This window comes from Podarcis cretensis (assembly GCF_951804945.1).
Source record: "Podarcis cretensis genome assembly, chromosome: 9".
NCBI lineage: Eukaryota > Metazoa > Chordata > Lepidosauria > Squamata > Lacertidae > Podarcis > Podarcis cretensis.
In genome coordinates this window covers 6,339,133-6,359,497 of record NC_137178.1, presented here as the reverse complement: position 1 = coordinate 6,359,497, position 20,365 = coordinate 6,339,133, and the positions used below count along the sequence as shown (strand labels likewise).

Here is a 20,365-nt window from a genome sequence, read left to right as displayed (position 1 = left end):
CGAACCAATAGGACTCTCCTTTTGTTCTTACCTGTTGCTTTCTCATTTATGCAGGTGATAGCGATACCGGACGAGGTAAGGCATTCTCCCTAGACAACTTTTTTGCCCGTACAATGTATGTCTTTGTCGTTGCTATGGAACATTGCATGGCATCTCTTGTCAACGTTCCGATTCCAGGCCTTATTTGACTGTTGCAGCTTTCTACTTTCTGTAGGAACTCATTACAGCATGTGTTAGGGCATCCCATTTTATCCCCACAACAACCATTCGAGGTTGATTAGTTTACAATGTTGTTGTTGTTTAGTCGTTTAGTCGTGTCCGACTCTTCGTGACCCCATGGACCAGAGAACGCCAGGCACTCCTGTCCTCCACTGCCCCCCGCAGCTTGGTCAGACTCATGCTGGTAACCTCGAAAACACTATCCAACCATCTCGTCCTCTGTCGCCCCCTTCTCCTTGTGCCCTCCATCTTTCCCAACATCAGGGTCTTCTCCAGGGAGTCTTCTCTTCTCATGAGGTGGCCAAAGTACTGGAGCCTCAGCTTCACAATCTGTCCTTCCAGTGAGCACTCAGGGCTGATTTCCTTCAGAATGGAAAGGTTTGATCTTCTTGCAGTCCATGGGACTCTCAAGAGTCTCCTCCAGCACCATAATTCAAAAGCATCAATTCTTCGGCGATCAGCCTTCTTTATGGTCCAGCTCTCACTTCCATACATCACTACTGGGAAAACCATAGCTTTAACTATACGGACCTTTGTTGGCAAGGTGATGTCTCTACTTCTCAAGATGCTGTCTAGTAGTTTACAATAGTGGCACACTAAGCATCACCCAGTAAGTTTCATGACAGAGCAGGGATTTGAACCCAGGCCTCCCTCATCAAAACCACAATACTTGATCCACTACACCAGCCTCCCCAATCTGTTGCCCTCTGAGTATTTTGGGCTACCGCTCCCATCAGCCTCAGCCAGCACAGCGGTGTAGCCCAAACATCTAGAGGGCACCAGGTTGGGGAAGGCTGCCCTACACCATGCTGGCTTGATTTGTCAATAGAAGTTCTCTTTACATTTTTCTGGCTCATTTTAGTCTTATTGAGGTTCTTAACTCAGCTCTAGAGAGAACGGTATCAATTGGGCAATTACTTTGGTATGGCCCTGCAGTATATATTGTGTGAGCCAGGGGTAGTCAACCTTTTTATACCTACCGCTCACTAATGCATCTTTCTTGGTGGTAAAATTTCCTTACCGCCCACCAGTGCTTGATGGAAGGAGGATTCAGCTTGTGCCGTAGAAGCCTTGACTGCCCCCCTAGAATCCTGAAAAGCCCACTAGTGGGCAGTAGGGACCAGGTTGGCAACCCCTGGTGTAAGCAGTCAGTTTCTCCACCCATTCTGGGTACATCCTTCATATCCATCCTGTAGTGAAGATAGGAAGGTCCCCCCCCCCCCCCATATTTTTGCAATCCCATCCAGGCTTCAGGAACCCTGAGCAAATGGGAGCAATACAATGGGTTGTTATCCAGTGCTGCGGAACGTTCCAAGCCTTTACTCTGTCAAGATGTAAGGCAAGGTACACATCCCTCTCACAGGCTGGATGCTCAGCCGTTTCTGCGTTTCTAGTCCCTGATTCTCTATTTCAAGGCAACACCGAAACACTGCGACCTTCTGTCTCACAGCAGGGGAATTCATAAGCACAACTCTTTTGACGCGTGCTTTTCCGATAATAGTATCTGCAGCATCACTTCGTGTATTCTGATATGAACATAATCATATCAGTCCCCTTTATTTGCAGTGCCAGCAAGAAATTGCTAACTCCCACCTGTTCTCTCTCTCTCTCTCTCTCTCTCTCTCTGTGTGTGTGTGTGTGTCTGTGTGTGCGCATGTGTGTGTGCATGCATGAAGGAGCCAATAAACAAGGCAGGATAGTTCACTGCCTCTTGTTTTTTAAACCAGACTGCATGACAGCGATGGGTTGCTGTTGGTTTTGGCCTTGCCTGGCCTGTACTGACTGCTAATATCAATGCAGCCTTTTCAACCAAAATATCCAAACGGAACCCACCTGGTTGTGCATTTCTCTGTTCCCACACTCCACCCCAGCAATGTGGTCTGCGGCTGAGTAACGTTACAGAGGAAGCAACAGGCAATGTGTCCGTTGGCTGCATTGGTTGTTAACATGTCATTCACCTCCAGGGTGGAGGGAGCTTCCAAGAGCGTCTTCCGCCCGCCTTGCCAGCTCAGTTTAAAAACAGTGAGCTCTAGGGCCAGTTACAAGAAATGAACATGAGTGCATCTGATCACCTCCGTGTCAGATAACGTTAGTCACTCTTGTATCAAGGGTGCTTCTAGTGACTCAAAAGTTTCATTTCCACACTCCCTGCATTTGGCAAGGGTGAGGTGGGGGAAGTTGGCCTGAACAGAGGGGAAATAAAGAGCCATCTGCATGGTTAGCTTGGCAAGCAAGACTCTCTCCACCAAGCAAAGTAGCCTCACAAAAGTTGTGTTTCTTTTAGGCTGCAACGGGCTGGAAGATTGAGGGGAGGCGCAAACAGTCTAGCAATTTATTTCAGTGGGCTGGTAAATTTTGTAGACTTAATTGCAATGTTGGGGAGTTACTTTGGCGCAATTTCTTACCTAATTGCACAGGTAGTTGGTTGGTCTTTCCAGCCTTTCAGGATCCATCCTTGTACAGTGGTGCCTCGCAAGACGAAAAGAATCCGTTTCGCGATTCTCTTCGTCTAGCGGTTTTTTCGTCTTGCGAAGCAAGCTCATTGACGGCTTAGCGGATTAGCGCTATTAGCGGCTTAGCGGCTTTTAGCAGCTTAGCGGATAAGCAGATAAGCGGCTTAGCGGCTTAGAAAAAGGGGGGGAAGGGAAAAAAAGTCGGAAAAACTCGCAAGACATTTCGTCTTGCGAAGCAAGCCCATAGGGAAATTCGTTTTGCGAAGCGCCTCCAAAACGGAAAACCCTTTCGTCTAGCGGGTTTTCCGTCTTGCGAGGCATTCGTCTTGCGGGGCACCACTGTATTGAAAAGTCTGTTGCTGTCTTTTGGGCAGCGTTAAACTCTTTATTGTATAACAGCAGGCGCTCAGGTGTATTATTCTTTCTGGGTGAACTCACAAAGTAGATTTCAGGCACAGCTGATATTTGGAGAGCTGAGAATGTCTCTTCCTCATGGGAGGGACGAATAAAACAAAATCCACAGTCTTCACAGGTGTATGATGTTGGCTTACGGTTGCAGCCCTTTATATTGTGTCCATTTCCAGAGCATGGGGCAATACTTCTGCTCCCCACACCGCCATGCTATTCACATACTTGTGCTAGCTTTGGCATCCTGCCTGGAGAATATAAAGCTGAATATTATTTCTGCAATCTGTCAATCAATACTGGAATATTTCCTACTGAGGAAGTTTCCACCCATGCCAAAGTCATACATGTGTGGAGGGGATATACAGAAAACTTGCACTTGCGTCCAAGTTTACATTTTCTGAACCAGCCTGCTGCCCTCACCAGGGCACCTAATGTAGAGACCTCAAATAAGAAATTTACCAGTTTGTTCAATTTTTCACTTTCAGTCCAGGGTAAAAAGATTTTGCCCTCTTAACACACAATCACAAAATTGTATCTTCACACCTTCTTAATAAACATTAGGAAGAACTTCCTGACAGTAAGAGCTGTTCGACAGTGGAATTTGCTGCCAAGGAGTGTGGTGGAGTCTCCTTCTTTGGAGGTCTTTAAGCAGAGGCTTGACAACCATATGTCAGGAGTGCTCTGATGGTGTTTCCTGCTTGGCAGGGGGTTGGACTCGATGGCCCTTGTGGTCTCTTCCAACTCTATGATTCTATGATTCTAATTTCAGACTGGTATGTATTGGTAATGGCATATTTAAGAAAGCTCCCACCTTTTGGGATGTGGGGTTAATAAAGTAAGATGTATTTGTCATTTTCTTACTAGACACATGTTCTTAAATCCTTACTAGACACATGTACTTAAATTCCTTACTAGACACATGTTATTTGGGTTCGCAAGCACCCAAAATCATATACGTGTTTGTTTATATTCCACCTTTTCTCCCAGGAGCTCAAGCATGGTTCTCTCCCCCCCCCCCGCTCATTTTATCCTTACAACACCCCTTTGAGGTAGGTTAGGCTAAGAGACAGCAACTGGCCCCAAGTTATTCAGTGAGCTTCATGGCCAAGTGGGAATTTGAACCCTGGTCTCCCAGGTCCTAGTCAAACATTGTAACCAGTACACAACACTGACTCCACAAATATGATATGCTGCATAAATCCATTTGTGTGTGAGAGAGAGAGAGAGAGAAAGAGAGAGAGAGAAAGAGAGAGAACTCTCATCTTTTTGTGACCAAGATAAGCTCTTGTGTGGTAGAGAGCATTTTCACAGTGGTGGGGAGAAAAAATAGAGAGAGCGCAGGTATACCTGCTCAGGAAATTATGGGTTGCAGTTGGATTCTCCACATCAAATATCCCTTAATCCATGTCAGACTCTCCTGCATCTAACAGGGAATGTGGAGTCTCACCTTTAGGGGTTGGGGAGAGCAAGGGAGAATAGGTGGGTGGCCTGATTTTTAAATGTATGCATTTGATGCTACAGGCTCCTATAATGAGAGAGAGAGAGAGAGAGAGAGAGAGAGAGCGCTATGGGCAAGCTGCTTCCTTTTCCTGGCCTTGTGGTAACTTCATCTGGGGTTGGCCAGTTAGTGGGAAGGATGGTTGAGAAGGTAAGGACCTACAGTGGCACTTCCCGGGGATGCATCTGGCAATGAGATGTTGGTCTTTGGGGTTTGCACCTTCCCTCTTTGACACATCTGACTCAGAGCTGGAGCTTTTTCCACTGCAAGCGTTAACCACAGCCAGGAAGCAGAACGGTGAGGTTTCAACTGCTTTCTTCACGTTCCCCCATTGCTTTCTGCCTGCTGTCATTTCTCAATCTTCTTTCCAGTACGGGAGTTGCTAGGACAAAGGTACAAACTCAGCAGCTCTCAAGGACACAAACAGCCAAGGCTGCAGCTCATTTGTAAACCTGTTGCATATTTCAAAGAATGGGAGAAAATGCTCAGTGTGCGACTGCTCTGTCTGCTGTGAGCTAACAACAGAATTGCCTAGGGCCTGCCCCCACTACTTTTCAGAGAACGTGTAGGAAAGCAGGGCTGCAAAATGCTTTAAGTATGCACCAAACAGCCTTCCATTGTTGTGTGTCAGCATGTAATTTTGACTTGCCTGGAATCTAAATTCGCTGTACAAGAATTCTCTTTGGAGAGATGAACTCGCAGCCAGTTCATACTTCCAAATTCCAGCAGCTCATTGGACTGCATCAGACCAAACCGTACATCTAACTTATTCTCTACTGGGAGGGAAAGTGTCACTCTTGATGGTTGCTTTTCCTTTACTCCTTGAAATCTGTCCAGCTCCCCCCCCACACACACATTGCTTGACCTGGATTCAAACAGTCATGAAGTTTACTGGCTCAGTTACTCATCTCTCAGCCTATCCTATCACACAGGGTTGTTGTGAAGAGCTGAAGCAAAGAATAGCCACGTACTTGAAGAAAGTGCAGAGTACAAGTGTAATCATAAATAAATGCATTATCTTAAAAGTCTCTGTCCCACCATATTGAGTTCCCTCGTCAAGTGTTACTTTGTGCGTGGATCAGTATGCAATTAGTTAGCATCTAAGTTGGCCATGTAGGAATTTGTGTGCCCCTTGCGTATTTGCAGCTGTTCAGAAGGAACTGAAAACATGACATTTCAGGTAGTACAAAGGATGGTGAGACATAGGTTAATGCAGTGCTTTTTCCTTGGGGGACGCAGGGGTACACATACCCTTAAACATTTTGTGAATCTAAGTTTGGCCTCATTGAGGGGCAGTATTTCAAAATGAGTAGGAAAATGAGAGTACCCCTAAACATTTTTTTAGGAAAAAAAAGCACTGGGTTAACATGGCTCTGTGATCATGGCTTTATGCAGTTCAGGTTTCCAAGGTTAGCTTGAAATCCAAATTCCAGATCTGACGGGATACTTTATGCCAGGGATGGGGAACAAGTCATGGCTGGCTGCCTGGATCCTGAGCTCCCACACACTCCACCAGCCAGTATGATGGAGATTCCAACGAATCAATTCCCTGATACCATCATGACATCAAGTGATTTTAACTTTAAAGGAAATAATCAGGAACTCCCAATTGTTTCCTTACGTCCTTTGAAACACCTGGTGTTGCTGTTTCTAAAACAAATTTCTTTCTTTTTTCCCCCTCCCTCTAGATGAGACACCCATCATAGCCGTAATGGTGGCATTATCTTCCTTGCTAGTCATAGTATTTATTATTATTGTCCTGTATATGTTAAGGTAAGTGGTGCTTGGAAAACCTCCTGACTTCATTTTGCTGGACTCCTGTGGTTTGACATGTTTCTCTTAGAGCTGCACCTTGACCAGTTTTAATTCATTTCAAATAGAGAAGCATCATTAAAACAAAATAAAAATGGGCTCTAGTTGCTCCCAATCCCCGAGGCAATCTTCGCTGCAGGTGCAGGAGCAGTTGGATGGAAGGAGCAGTGGTTACCTGACCTCCTGTTGCTGGCGTTGCTGCGCTTACTGGATTGGGAAGAAGGGAGATGCAGTGGGGAGGTCAGCGCTGTGCAAACGCGCCGGTGGAGCCAATCCAGCACTCCTGCCAGTGCATTTGCACCAAACCAGCCTCCTCCCTCCCCCTCGTCACCCTCTTAAGCACAGCTGTGCCGATAACAAGAGGTCAAGTAAGCACTGCATCTCCTGCCCACAGGCAGCTCCTCGGGGGATGGTGTGTGGTACCTGCCCCTTAAGTTACACAGATTCCAGATTCCTCAGCAGATGCCTTCCTTCCCTCTCCCCTTGCATTGGGTAATTGGCCTGATGCAAAATGGCAGGTTGCCCAGCCGTTACTTGTCTTCCTATCCAGGGTGGAAAGAACCTGAGGAGGGTTCATTGAGCAAAGAGGAGGATGAAGCAAAACGCTCTTGCTGCCTTCCTCATATTTTGCCTTTCCCACCTGGGAAAGGGCAAAGGGAAGTAATCAGGCTTGTGGGGCAGCAGCAACAGTACCTGCTCCAGCCAGATATTCACTTACTCTCCTTTCTTGAGCAGCCCCCGCCCTGCACCAGAGCAGCCATCTTTCTTCAGCCAGCGATTCTGCCTGCAAATCAGAATCAGCCACAAGCTTGGCTATTTGGCTTGCATGTTTTAGCACCTGTGCTTCAGTTGGCTTCCGGGGCAGGTGAAAACAAGCTTGCTCCGTCTTCCAAGTGACAGCACTTTAGATATTTGAAGATGGCGGTCATATTTCCTCTCAGGCTCCTCTTCACCAGGCTAAACCTACCCAACTCCCTCAACTGTCCCTCACAAGGTTTGGTTTCCAGACCCCTGATCATCTTGGCTGCCCTCCTCTGCACCCGTTCTAGCTTGTCAATATCCTTCTTAAATTGTGGCACCCAGAACTGGACACAGTATTCCCAGTGTGGTCTGACCAAGGCAGAATCCAAGACCATATGTTTGAAACAGAAGGTGATATGCATTTGTGTTGCATTTGAGACAGCAAACACTGTTTGGGTGTGGATGTGAGAGAAGGAAGGCAGCTTCTCAAGATGTAATTTCATCTCTGTTGTGATTTCCTACTGTGTAAGAGTGGGCACTCTGACCTCTCAGCTTCTCCAGCTGTTGCTTTCCTCCCCCTTTCGTGATCATTTGTGGATACTGTCTCCTTGACCTGTTTCTGTGACCTTTAGTTAAATGATTTTTACGAATTCATGGCGTGGGAGGCGACATAGTTGTGAGCTTTGAGCAGGAAGTCCTTGGTTCAAATCGCTTGCTAGGTGGCTTCACTCTTAGCACCCATCTCCTGTCTGTGGATGGTACTTAATGAGTGCTTTCAAATGTTCAGAGTGCCTCACATACACTGATTTGTAATCATCAGAACAGCCCTAGTCCCCCGTTCTGTTGTCCCCATATTGCAGATCTGAGGCTGAGAGGGAGTGACTTGCCTAAGGCCACCTGGTGAGTTAATGTCAGAGGCAAGACTTGGACTGGGAACTTCCTGATTTGTAGTTTATTGTTGCAGCTGTTAAATTAGCAGAGCATGCTTAGAATCATAGGATTATAGAGTTGGAAGGGGCAACTCTAGTTTCATCTAATCCAACCCCCTGCAATGCTTGTTGTGTGCAAAGTTCACTGGAGTGTTCAAGATGCTATATAGAAGCAAAGTGGTTCTGAAAATTTGGGTATCCACACTGAGAGTTCTCCTCACCCAAATGCAGCCTTGTGAGTAGCCACTCTTTCTCTGTGTCCATTCACACCAACCACCCTTTCAAGCTAAACAACTCCTGCTTCATCTTCTCATGCCAGGCATCAGGAGAATGTCCTATTTAAGTCTCTGAAAAAGATCACTTGTGCAGTTAGAAAGACCTGCTCCCAAAAGCATATTAGATAACTCAGATATGAACCTCGCTTAGCTGATTTTCCATGTATTTTCATTGCTAGGTTCAAAAAATACAAGCAAGCCGGGAGCCATTCCAACTCCTTCCATTTGTCTAATGGCCGGACAGATGACATGGGTAAGTCTGTGTTTTCTTCTCCCACAATTTAAGCTAGAACCACAGTGTGGCAGTCCTGGCAACCCTTTTCCTTCTGTGCGGTATGCCATATGAGAGGGATGTCATAGTCCTCACCAGAGGTCACCTCAACAGTGTGTCCAAGGGATTGGATGGATCAGTTGCACAGCTGCCTTCTGGTCTTACAACTGCATACTGGTGGTTGGATTGTGGGAACTCCCATATGCCGGTCCAGTTGACTTCTCCCCAGCACCAGAACATGGCCCGGCCATTCAGCTCCTCCTCCTGCTAATGCTGGCCAGGGTTGCAGCAGTCCAATTCCACCTAAATGTTGCGGCCGCCGAGACCATATAACACCAGTCTTGAAAGACCTACACTGGCTCCCAGTACATTTTTGAGCACAATTAAAAGTGTTGGTGCTGACCTTTAAAGCCCTAAACGGCCTTGGTCCTGTGTACCTGAGGAGCGTCTCCACCCCCATCATTCTACCTGGACACTGAGGTCCAGTTTTGAGGGCCTTCTGGCAGTTCCCTCGCTACGAGAAACCAAGTTACAGGGAACCAGGCAGAGGGCCTTCTCGGTAGTGGCACCCGCCCTGTGGAACACCTTCCCACCAGATGTCAAAGAGAAGAACAACTACCAGACTTTTAGAAGACACCTGAAAGCAGCCCTGTTTAGGGAAGCTTTTAATGTTTAATAGGTTATTGTGTTTTAGAGTTCTGTTGGAAGCCGCCCAGAGTGGCTGGGTATAAATAATAAATTATTATTATTATTATTATTATTATTATTATTATTATTATTATTATTTTCCCTTCACATGAATGAAGAATGATGTCCTAGGTCTGCATCATGCCTTAGGTCATCTGCCAGCTAGCTGCCCTATTTCTATGCAGTTAAACTAGGATGTGGCAGATTGTCAAGCTTTTGCTGCTAAAATAATCCATTGCAGAAAGTGGCTCTGTTTTGGGGGGCGGGGGCGGTGAATGCTGAGTTCTGTCTGATACAACTTGTTGAAGCAGCTGCATCTCCCTGTCTTCTCTTCTTATTCTTGTACCGGCTAGCGGCACAACGCCTTGGCAGTGAGGCAAATAGAACGAGTATCTCTGTGCCTGAGCAGTTTCCACAGGGATGTTCAGAGCTCTCGGTTGTCCCAGGCGCAGCACTGCTACGTTCCCCCAACTTGGAGTAATTCATTTCCTTGTGAGTGGGTGGGGAGTAAGGAAACTTAGTTGTGGAAGCCAGAGGGATGGGGGCTAACCTTTCCTTATCCCTATCTGCATGGCCACAACCTGGAGAGGTTGTTGATCATGCTAGAGTGTGATGGGTTTCTGGGAACTGACGTCTGTGCGTGTGTGTGTGTGTGTGTGCATGTGCTTGTCTGTGCATATAACCCAAGTTGTAGTCTCTTGAGTGCCCTTTGCCTAGTGCACCAAAAACAAGTGGGTCTCCTCTTCTGTTGCAGAGCCCCAGAGCATGCCCCTGCTTGCCAGATCTCCCAGCACCAACAGAAAATACCCACCACTGCCTGTGGATAAACTGGAGGAGGAGATCAACCGGCGAATGGCAGACGACAACAAACTTTTCCGCGAAGAGTTCAATGTGAGTCCTTTGCTAGTTTGCTTTTCCTCCCTCACAGCCCACTCCTTTTATACCTGCTGAGTTCTGGGGTTGGGCAGAAAAAAGAAAAGAAAAAGATTGTTTGCTAAAATTGAATGCCAGTTGTGTGAAATCAAGCCCAGACCAGTCCAAGCTGCTTCTTCCTACACCCCAGCTGTTAAGGAACGATCATTTCTCTGTTGAGCTCGAAAGCTAGCCATGTTTTGACGTAGTGAGAATAACTGCAGTCACCCCGTTGTTTACCGGTGAAGGTTAACAGCTCCTGCTAAGCTGATTCTGAAAGCCATTTAGAAATGTGGCAGTGTGGGTTGTAGAATTTTGTTTGTTTTGATGTACAGAAGTGCTTAAGGTTACTGCTTGTACTGCAGAAGTCAAGACTCGGATGGTGCACACAAAGCAGTGAAATGCCCTTCTCTACCTCGCTGAAAGACTTCCCTCCCCTGTACCAATTGTACAGGACAAACCTGAGTAATGCTTTTATGTTTGTGGCTTGCATTTGAAAATCTAAGAGGTGGCAGGAATGGGTGTTGCCTCGTGCTCAAATGTCTGAGGCTCAGTCCCTGGTTCTCGGCTATGCCCCGCCTCCCAATCAGATATTTCTAGATCAGCAGGGCTGTTAGCTTGCCCTTACTTGACCCTGCCCTTACTTGGGCCCTTGTCCAGGCTCCTTCACGCCCTCTTCCTGTTTTCCTGGAGAAAATCTGTTCCCTGCATTATTGATTCAAACCAGAGTAGCATTTGAGGGCCGATTGTGACTCCAGTAAGATTTCCACGTCATCGCCACACTTCAATCAGTGCTGGTTACATGCACAGCAAAGTGTAGCTATGCAAATGAGGAGATGCTGATAATGCACAGTTACGAGTGAGATCAGGTTAAAAGGGCCCCTGCTTTTGGGGTTCATTGCAATCTTTGTCACTGGGAAAGTGCAAAAGAGGGGAAGGAAAGATACTGTGTGCAGTTATCAGACTTCCCCAACCTGCTGCCTTTAATTCCAACCTGGTAAGGCTGGATCAAAGTATGTTGTTGTTTAGTTGTGTAGTCGTGTCCGACTTTTCGTGACCCCGTGGACCAGAGCACGCCAGGCACCCCTGTCTTCCACTGCCTCCCGCAGTTTGGTCAAACTCATGCTGGTAGCTTCGAGAACACTGTCCAGCCATTTCGTCCTCTGTTGTCCCCTTCTCCTTGTGCCCTCAATCTTTCCCAGCATCTTTCCCAGGGTCTTTTCCAGGGAGTCTTCTCTTCTCATGAGGTGGCCAAAGTATTGGAGTCTCAGCTTCAGGATCTGTCCTTCCAGTGAGCACTCAGGGCTGATTTCCTTCAGAATGGATAGGTTTGATCTTCTTGCAGTCCATGGGACTCTCAAGAGTCTCCTCCAGCACCATAATTCAAAAGCATCAATTCTTCGGCGATGAGCCTTCTTTATGGTCCAGCTCTCACTTCCATACATCACTACTGGGAAAACCATAGCTTTAATTATACGGACCTTTGTCGGCAATGTGATGTCTCTAAATAGTGATAGAAGTAACTACTTGGCTGGGATTTCTCGGTTCAGTGATGTCATTATAAATAAGTGCTTTTGGGCAGCCCTCTCAGCATAAAAGATATAGATCTTCCCCATTCTATTGTTGCCCCACCCTCTCCAAAAAAGAAACAAGAACAACTCGCAAACATGAAAAGTAATTTAAGCTGTGAGTTAGTGACTGCTGAGATGCTCTTGTGAGTTTCATGTCCGAACTAGGACTTAAACCTAGGTCTCCTTCCCCACTCCAAGAATCGCGTTACATCTTCAGTGCCTCCCAAGCTTCAAAGGAAATTTATGGGTTCAGATCATTCCCATATAGATCAGGGGACAACACCCTACTGACAACAATCCTTTGGGTGAAGATCTACTGGAGATCTGGATCTATTCTCCTTCATAGTTTCATGTTCAGCTCATCTCCCCCTCCTCTCTTTTTGTTGCTCCAAACAGGTTTTTTCATTTAGCCAATTTTCACTTTCCTAATTCACTTGCTACTTGTTATTTGGAAATCTGCCTCTTTCAAAAGGTTGTACTGGGGCCAGTCCATAGCGATTTAGCTCATGCAATCTGAGGTTTTACTGAAGGGGACTTTGCTGCCATCTTGTGTGCCTAGGTAGCATGAAGTAACTACTTGCTTCTCTTAATCTGTCTGCAAAGAGTTGATAGGATTAGCTAAAAGCCTGTAATGAAAGGGTGATTCCCCCATTCATTAACCCATTAAACACTTTATCTGTACTGTTATTGTAGGCAGTCTGCTCACATGAGGTGTCTCCATCACTACACTATAACCTGCCTCCTAAACAGCACATTTGATCAAAAATTAACATATGGGACCATCAGACATTTTGTCCATTCCACCAGTTATCAAGGAAACAGTGATTATTATTATTTTTTAATTATATACTGCCCTATACCTGGAGGTCTCAGGGTGGTTCACAGAAGAAAATCAAGATATAAAACCACAAAATACATGATAAAAATAAAAGCAACAACCCAATAGCACCCCCCCCATGTTTTAAAAGGGCATAGGATGTAAATCAGATCAACTAAAGTCCTGGTTAAAAAGGAACATTTTTGCCTGGCACCTAAAGGTGTATAATGAAGGCGGCAGGCGAACGTCCCTGGGAAGAGCATTCCACAGATGGGGAGCCACTGCAGAGAGGGCCCAGTTCTCGTGTTGCCACCCTCTGAACCTCTTGAGGAGGAGGCACACGAAGGAGGGCCTCAGAAGATGATCTCAGGGTCCGGGTAGGTTCATATGGAAAGAGGTGGTCCTTGAGGTATTGCAGTCCTGAGCCATTTAAGGCTTTATAGGTCAAAACCAGCACTTTGAATTATATTATATCAAATTAACAAATATCAAGGCCCCGGGGGGAATGGTATTTGCAGTGAAGTTTTTAAGAAGAAAAATACTGGTGGCCTCCAGTATTGTACTAGCTTTTTATTATTTCAACCAAACAGCTGACAGGAATCAAAGTACAATTATCATCACCTGTTAAAGAGAGAGAGGGAGGGAGAGTTTGAACCTCTCCTTATTACAAACAGATTAGCCTGATTAATATTGTAGCTAAACCTGAGGCCTGGACTATAAATAGCAGCATTTTCAGGAGAAAACAAGCGGATTCAGAAATGAGTTCTCCACTCCGGGCAACTGTTTTGTGCCAAAACATGTAATACACAACTATACATCTCTTAGCAAAGGATGATTTGAACCTTTTGTAGATTTTAAAGTGGCCTTTGATGCCATTGAGCACAAACTGTTATGTATCATGCTAAATAGCACTAATACAGTGGTACCTCTAGATACAAACAGGATCCGTTCTGGAGCCCCGTTCATATCTAGAAGTAAACGTAACTAGCGACGGCATGTCTGCGCACGTACGCTTCGCTTTTCGCCGCTTCTGCGCATGCGCGTGACGTCATTTTGAGTGTCTGCGCATGCGCATGCGCAGACACTCAAAATGAGGTCACGCGCATGTGCAAGCGGCGAAACCCAGAAGTAACGCACGTTGCTGAGGAGCGCAACTCGAACGTGCTCAACTTGCAGCGTCTTCAACCCGAGGTATGACTGTATAGCTCAACAATTACTCTATGGAGTTCAGGCACCTTTTACCATCTTTTCCCAACCTGGTTCACTGCAGATGTTTTGAACTGCAACCTCCATCAGCCCCAGCCAGCTCTATACGAACAACTACCTTACTAGGTCAATCCCAGGCAGTGCAGAGTTTTGTGTTGGCATCCTTCCTTTTCAACTTTTTTGCAAGACTGACACAGTCCAGGATTTGGGTGGGGACAAATTCTTTCCCTCTGAGTCTCCCTGTTATTGTGCACTGACAGTGTGGTCCTGTTCTCCAATGTACAACAGGTCTTGGAAGGCTTTTAGCCAATTTAGAATTCTTGTCGTAAGGCAAAATAAAAATAAAAATTATAAAGTAAATGAAAGGGCAGCTTTTTAAAAAGGCCACACACAAAAAATGGCAAATGACGCAAGATGAGACAGAAGGCAAGTACAAAGTTAGAGCTCTGGGAGGGAGAGATGTAAAAGCAGCCAAGTCTGCAGCCCAGCCAACAATTGGTGAGGTATCCACATTCTGGTGAACTTCCAATTTGGTATCATTGACTGTTTATCACTGCCCATTTCAGAGGATCAGAATAAAAAGCCACAGATGCTGTGTATTAGGGGTGGATTGCTCCCTGCTCAACGAAGGTACAGCGTCTTCTTATTTCTACCCCATCCCCCCAGGCTCTCCCGGCGTGCCCTATCCAAGCCACCTGTGAAGCTGCCTCCAAGGAAGAAAACAAGGAGAAGAACAGATACGTAAACATCTTGCCTTGTAAGTGTTGCCCAAGATGTTCTCAGGTGGTTGGCTACCGTGGTGTTAAAGGGAATGATGCACACCGCTTCAGCGCCTGCACCTTTGTAGCCAAACATTCTCTCTAAAAAAGTCAGTCTAGTCATCTCTCACAAGGAAGAGCGAGAAAACCATCTGAGGGGAACAAAACCACAGACAGAGATTGATAACCCAAAGCCATGGCATGCAGCTACTACTGCCACCCACATAAAGGGTCTGTGCAAAAGAGAATCGATCCATCCTGTGCCCAAGCATAGGCTTGCTTTGAATCGAGGCTCAAGTGAGACTGATGAGACCCAGCAGAGCCATATACAGCTCTTGCTTTGCCCTGCACAGCTAACAGCTACCTGTACATTGCAGTGTGACACAGAACGCTTCTTCTGCAGGTGGCCTTGCCTCCTGGTTTCATTGCAGTAAGCTCAAAAGAACCCAGGGGATCCAAATGCCCTCCCCCCATGTTTGTCTTGTTTGTAGAGGTGCCTGCGCTTCCCAGTGGGTAGACACCCATAAAATGAGGGTACTGAACTAGTATTGCTTTAGCCTGATGGCAGTCAACCTTTCTCCATCTGTTTCTTTCACTATGCCAAAAATGAGGGAGCGATTATTAGAGGGGAGGGAGGTTGCCTAGGAGAAGTGTTGCTTGTGGGAGTCAAGGGGAATAACAGAGGGGGTGGCACAAACCAGGGGGAGCAGCAGAAGCAGTTCCTGTAACACAAGAATGAGAACAATAGCCATATATGGTAAAACGCATTCGTTTTGGAAGCTGGAGGCAAAAGAACATTATTCCGAGAGTATGTTCATTAAAAAGCACGCCACGCCACAAAGGACTTGTTTGAGGGGAAGAGCCCTGTTGCTCTTCCTGCAGGTCCAGCAGTTGCTAGTAGATCCACATGGGTGGCCCACCCTGGACCCAGGTCACTTGCAGATGAAAGAGGGACTTGCATTCTCAGCCCTGACCCCGTCCCAGAGGCAACTCTTTTCATGGGCCAAATGTCTTCCATACCAAGAAGCCGCTGGAATCACGGTCTGGAAGGAAGGACACACCACAGAAGAGCAGTGATTAAAGTAAGGGGAAATACCTGAAATGCAGCTGTGTTGTTTGCAGCCACACATTCACCTTCAGCTGCGCCACCAGGAAAAGCAAGCTGCCCAAGTAGCGACGGAACGATCAGCTGAAAACCAGCCAAGTTTCATTCTGCAGGGCGCTAACTTTGATTGCAGTAGAAACACTCTCTGCTTCTTGCACGCACCCTATGATGTTGTTTCAATTTCCACCAGCCTCCACCAGCATAGCCAGTGGCCCGGGATGGTGCGATTTGTAGTCCAATGACACCTGGAGGGCCCTGTGTTGACTGTCTCCCCTCTATGGCCTCCTCCCCACCTGTGACCAATCCAGAATTATCTTTGGCAAGTTCCCCCTGGTCCAGTGAGCGCCCAAAAAACTCATACCAGGCCCTGGCACTTCTTACCCCCTTGCAGTCATGTCCAGACTTGGTGGCCTGGAGAGAGGAACATTTTTCTCTGGAGATAAGAGGACCGTTTATCTTTCTGCTCCTCTTCGCCATCCACCCTAAGCACATGTCATTCCTTTGAGAGGAAGGGCAGGATATAAAATTGAACAAATAAATTATCAGTTGAGGCATACTTTTGGCACAGCTACTGCACTTCTTTCTTAAGCTGCGTGCCATAAGGATTGCAAAGGAACAGCCCCCCACTCCCCTACTGCTCCACCCAGAAAATGTGGTAGTTGGCACCTTTCCACTAAAGCTACATTTCCCAAATTTGGGTCTCCTGTTGTTTTTAGACTACAGTACCCATCATCCCTCGCTAGCAGGACTAGTGGTCAGGGATGATAGGAATTGCAGTGCAAAAACAGCTGGACATCCAAGTTAGGGAAACCCTGCACGAATGCAACTGGAGGCAGCAGTGTGAGACAAGCAATGTGAAGCAAATGTTTTATTATTCCCCTTACATGGTTCCTGCAAATGGTTTATATAATCTGCACAGGTCAGGAGAGTCGGCTTCTTCTTACCCTCTGTCCCCCGCTACAATTCAAAACCACTGCATTAAGGTTTTATCCTGTGTTGACAATAAACTTGGGCTAAAGTTTGTAAAGAGTTGCCATTTCTCCAGCTTCCCTTTGCGCTGAGGGGAGGCCCGAATGCTCTCCTCTTGAAGGTTTCACTTCCTTCTGGCCATATATAACCTTACTGAAGCCCCTACATTTTAAATGTCGCCCTGACACTTGTTTCTTTTAACGGGCCTCTTCTTACCTTCATTCCTAGATGATCATTCCAGGGTTCATCTGACACCTCTCGAAGGGGTTCCAGACTCTGATTACATCAATGCTTCCTTTATTAATGTAAGTATCTGCAAGGGAAATGAAGCAGAATGAGACTTTGTTATTTTAACGAGAATGCTAACCAGCTCCCATGCTTGTCTTGATAGCAGTGTTGCAGGTGATCTACAGACATGTGCAGCTGCAGTCGTGTAGGCAAAATTGGGTTGCTTCATGCTGCTCCCTACAGACACCCAAGTTTCTAGTTCTCCATAGCTTGAAAAGTGCACAGACAGTAAGTCAGATTCACCTGGCATTGCTGTCGCACAACTTCCATTCATTTCCCTTGACCTTGCACAGGTTTCCTTCTCAAAAGGGCAGTTGTGCAGCAGTTATGATTTGTGGATCCTGCCCACTGCCAGCTAAAAGTCTCCAAAGCAAGGAGCCTTCAAGTGCTGTGAACAGGGGTGAAGGACTGGATCCAGCCAGCTGGCTAGACTCTTACCTGCCCACCCTCCCTGCAAGCCAGCTGTGGAAGATGGCTGCAGCTGCCCACCTGTCAATTATCTGACATTACAAATGACGTCAGGAGACCCATTTTTCCTTTGCCCATATGGCTTGAAAATCAAACACTGCAGGCAAAGGCATAGCTCTTTGCAAGCCCCACTAATCAGCTGAATGGAGGTGCCTGGGAGCCCCACTTTGGGCAGAAAGCCACATCTTTACCATGCCTGATGACATTGGGTACAGGGTGGACGTGGCTTCGCTTGGCCGAAGCAGGAAGGAGCATCGGTGGGCTGCAAACTTTATTGTAGTGCGCATGTTTTGTTTTCCTGCCCAAGCTCTGCCCTTCTGTTTTCTTTTCCACCTCCCTCAAACCACGTTGTAAAAAAACCTTAATTATTTTAAATGAGTGCTACTGAAGATGCATTCTAATATGGAGGTGTGCAGTTCGTCCCTGGAGGGGTGACTATTTTTTTGGTGAAGAACGTGGATTTTTGGAGGCTGTGGTGTCATCACAGTCCTGGCTATATCCCCGCATCAGATGCTTTGCCTTCTGTTATAGCTTAGTGGGAGAGCACATGGTTTGCTTACAGAAGGAGCCATGCTGTTTGATCCCTGGTACCTGTAGTTAAAGATTAGAGATAAGGAGGCTGGGAATCTTGGAGAACTGTCATATACCAATTAGAGTGGGCAGTGTGTAGCTAGGTGTGCTAGTGGTTTCTGCATACAGCAGCTCCTTAAAGAGGTGCAGTGTTTTGTTTTTGCAGTGTTGATAGATGCATAATCTCCACTTCACTTCCTTGCTTTTCTGTCTCTCTCTCATCTCCCACCTCTACTTTTGTATGCCCAAAGCACCCCTAACCAGTGCAGTCTCAACTGCACTTGTCAAGAAGACAGAAAAGTCAGGAGCAGAATCATTGCCTGGCATTTCTTGTTGCACCATCCTTCTTGCATTAGCCAGAGCAGTAGCACACACAAATCAGCACAGAGACACGGGTGGCGCTCTGGTCTAAGCCACTGAACCTCTTGGGCTTGCTGATCAGAAGGTTAGTGGTTCAAATCCCCATGACAGGGTGAGCTCCCATCACTCTGTCCCAGCACCTGCCAACCTAGCAGTTTGAAAGCACACCGGTGCAAGTAGATAAATAGGTACCGCTCCGGCGGGAAGGCAAATGGCATTTGCGTGCGCTGCTCTGGTTTCACCAGAAGCGGTTTAGTCCTGCTGGCCACATGACCCAGAAAACTGCAGGCAAACGCCGACTCCCTTGGCCTGAAAGTGAGATGAGCGTCGCAACCCCATAGTCACCTTTGACTGGACTTAACCATCCAGGGGTCCTTTACCTTTACCTTTACTTTGCATTAACCAGAGCACCACACACAAATTGTGGGGTGCTAGCACACTACTGTGTTCAAGAGTGTTTTTTGTGAAGGGTGTGGTAAGAATCAGGTGCACTGTGTTTAGATATCCAGCATGCTTCTGTCTGCCACTGGTATCAAGTCACACATCCACTTTATTGTGTTTCCAGTAAAATGTTCCAAGGAAGAGAGAGCTCTGTCTGTGTGACTGCGCTAGGTACTGTACATCTTTTCCCCTGGTAGTGATGAGTATTCTTCCCCTTCAGGCACCACACCAAAAACACGAAAAACAGATGCTTTTTGGTGCTGATGTAACACCCCCAACTGCTCTAACCCCTCTCGTTGGCCCTCATACAGCTTATGTACAATACAAAATTGGCAAGGTAAAGAGCTCACTCTGTGTGGTGCCTGAGAAGGTGCCAATGTTTCGGAAGACTTTGAAGTTGACTCGCATGCCAGAGGCACAAATGAACTACCTCTTTCTCTTGTTTTCTTTTCTTTTGGCAGGGGTACCAAGAGAAGAACAAGTTCATTGCAGCCCAAGGTAAGTCACACTTCCTTTCCTTTGGATTTCTGTCCCGGGATGACAAATGGCTGGGAAGCTTTATGCTGAGCAAAATATATTTGCAGTGCATTAACGTTCTTCTAGGGATGCGAGTGGCGCTGTCGGTTAAACCACAGAGCCTAGGACTTGCCGATCAGAAGGTCAGCAGTTCGAATCCCTGCTATGGGGTGAGCTCCCGTTGCTCGGTCCCAGCTCCTGCCAACCTAGCAGTTCGAAAGCACGTCAAAGTGCAAGTAGATAAATAGGTACCGCTCCAGCGGGAACGTAAACTGTGTTTCCGTGCGCTGCTCTGGTTTGCCAGAAGCAGCTTAGTCATGCTGGCCACATGACCCGGAAGCTGTATGCCGGCTCCCTCAGCCAATAAAGCGAGATGAGCGCCGCAACCCCAGAGTCTGTCACAACTGGACCTAATGGTCAGGGGTCCCTTTACCTTTACCTTAATGTTCTTCTGAGTTTCCAAGTTGGTTCCCGTGCCACTGTGGCAGCCAGCCTTAGGAAGAATGCTCAGGGGAATATTGCCCTCATCAAATCAGTCATGGGCACAGTGGGAAATTGCAACAATTAAATCATGTAAACATCATCCCATCGCTTCTGGTGCCTGGAAAGCTACAACTTAATCTACATCTCATGTGGGTCATCCACTAGGGTTTCACCTGTGAAGATTTGGCCCCCAGCATATTGTCAAAATGGACTCCGGTTTTCCAGAAGTCAGGTGTATTCTGGAATTGGAAAGATGGAAGGAGTCAGGGTACTGGGAAGGCTGTGCTGTTTGAAAGGGTAGCTAGTGGATTCTTAGTTGGATGAGCAAGTGCCTCTTTGCTGCCACCCCGTGGCAAAAGGCAGGAATTCAGTTGCATAACAACAGATAAAAAGGTAAAGGGACCCCTGACCATTAGGTCCAGTCTTATACATGGGGGCATCTTATAGACGAAAAAGTACGGTAGATGGGCTGTGCAAGTAGCAGAACACAAATCTCAGAGGCAGAAGGCACTGACCAGCCTCCACAGGGGTGACATAGATTAAGGGGGACTGAAGGGGTGGGACTTCACCTGGAGCAACGCCACCATTATAGAGACAGCGTTCCTTTG

The 20,365-nt window shown here is 46.8% G+C and overlaps 1 protein-coding gene across 3 annotated transcripts in view; it reads left to right on the top strand.

Moving 5' to 3' along the window:
- The window catches only part of PTPRA (protein tyrosine phosphatase receptor type A), a 145,492-nt gene that overhangs the window by 105,338 nt on the left and 19,789 nt on the right, over nt 1–20,365 (top strand). For 2 of the 3 annotated variants that reach the window (XM_079990803.1, XM_079990804.1), the window contains 7 exons: nt 55–75; nt 6,267–6,351; nt 8,515–8,588; nt 10,048–10,184; nt 14,466–14,556; nt 16,860–16,936; nt 19,220–19,256. In XM_079990803.1, the coding sequence (XP_079846929.1) occupies nt 55–75; nt 6,267–6,351; nt 8,515–8,588; nt 10,048–10,184; nt 14,466–14,556; nt 16,860–16,936; nt 19,220–19,256 (522 nt within the window). The remainder of the gene's footprint in view (nt 1–54; nt 76–6,266; nt 6,352–8,514; nt 8,589–10,047; nt 10,185–14,465; nt 14,557–16,859; nt 16,937–19,219; nt 19,257–20,365) is intronic. The other variant, XM_079990805.1, reaches the window with a different exon arrangement.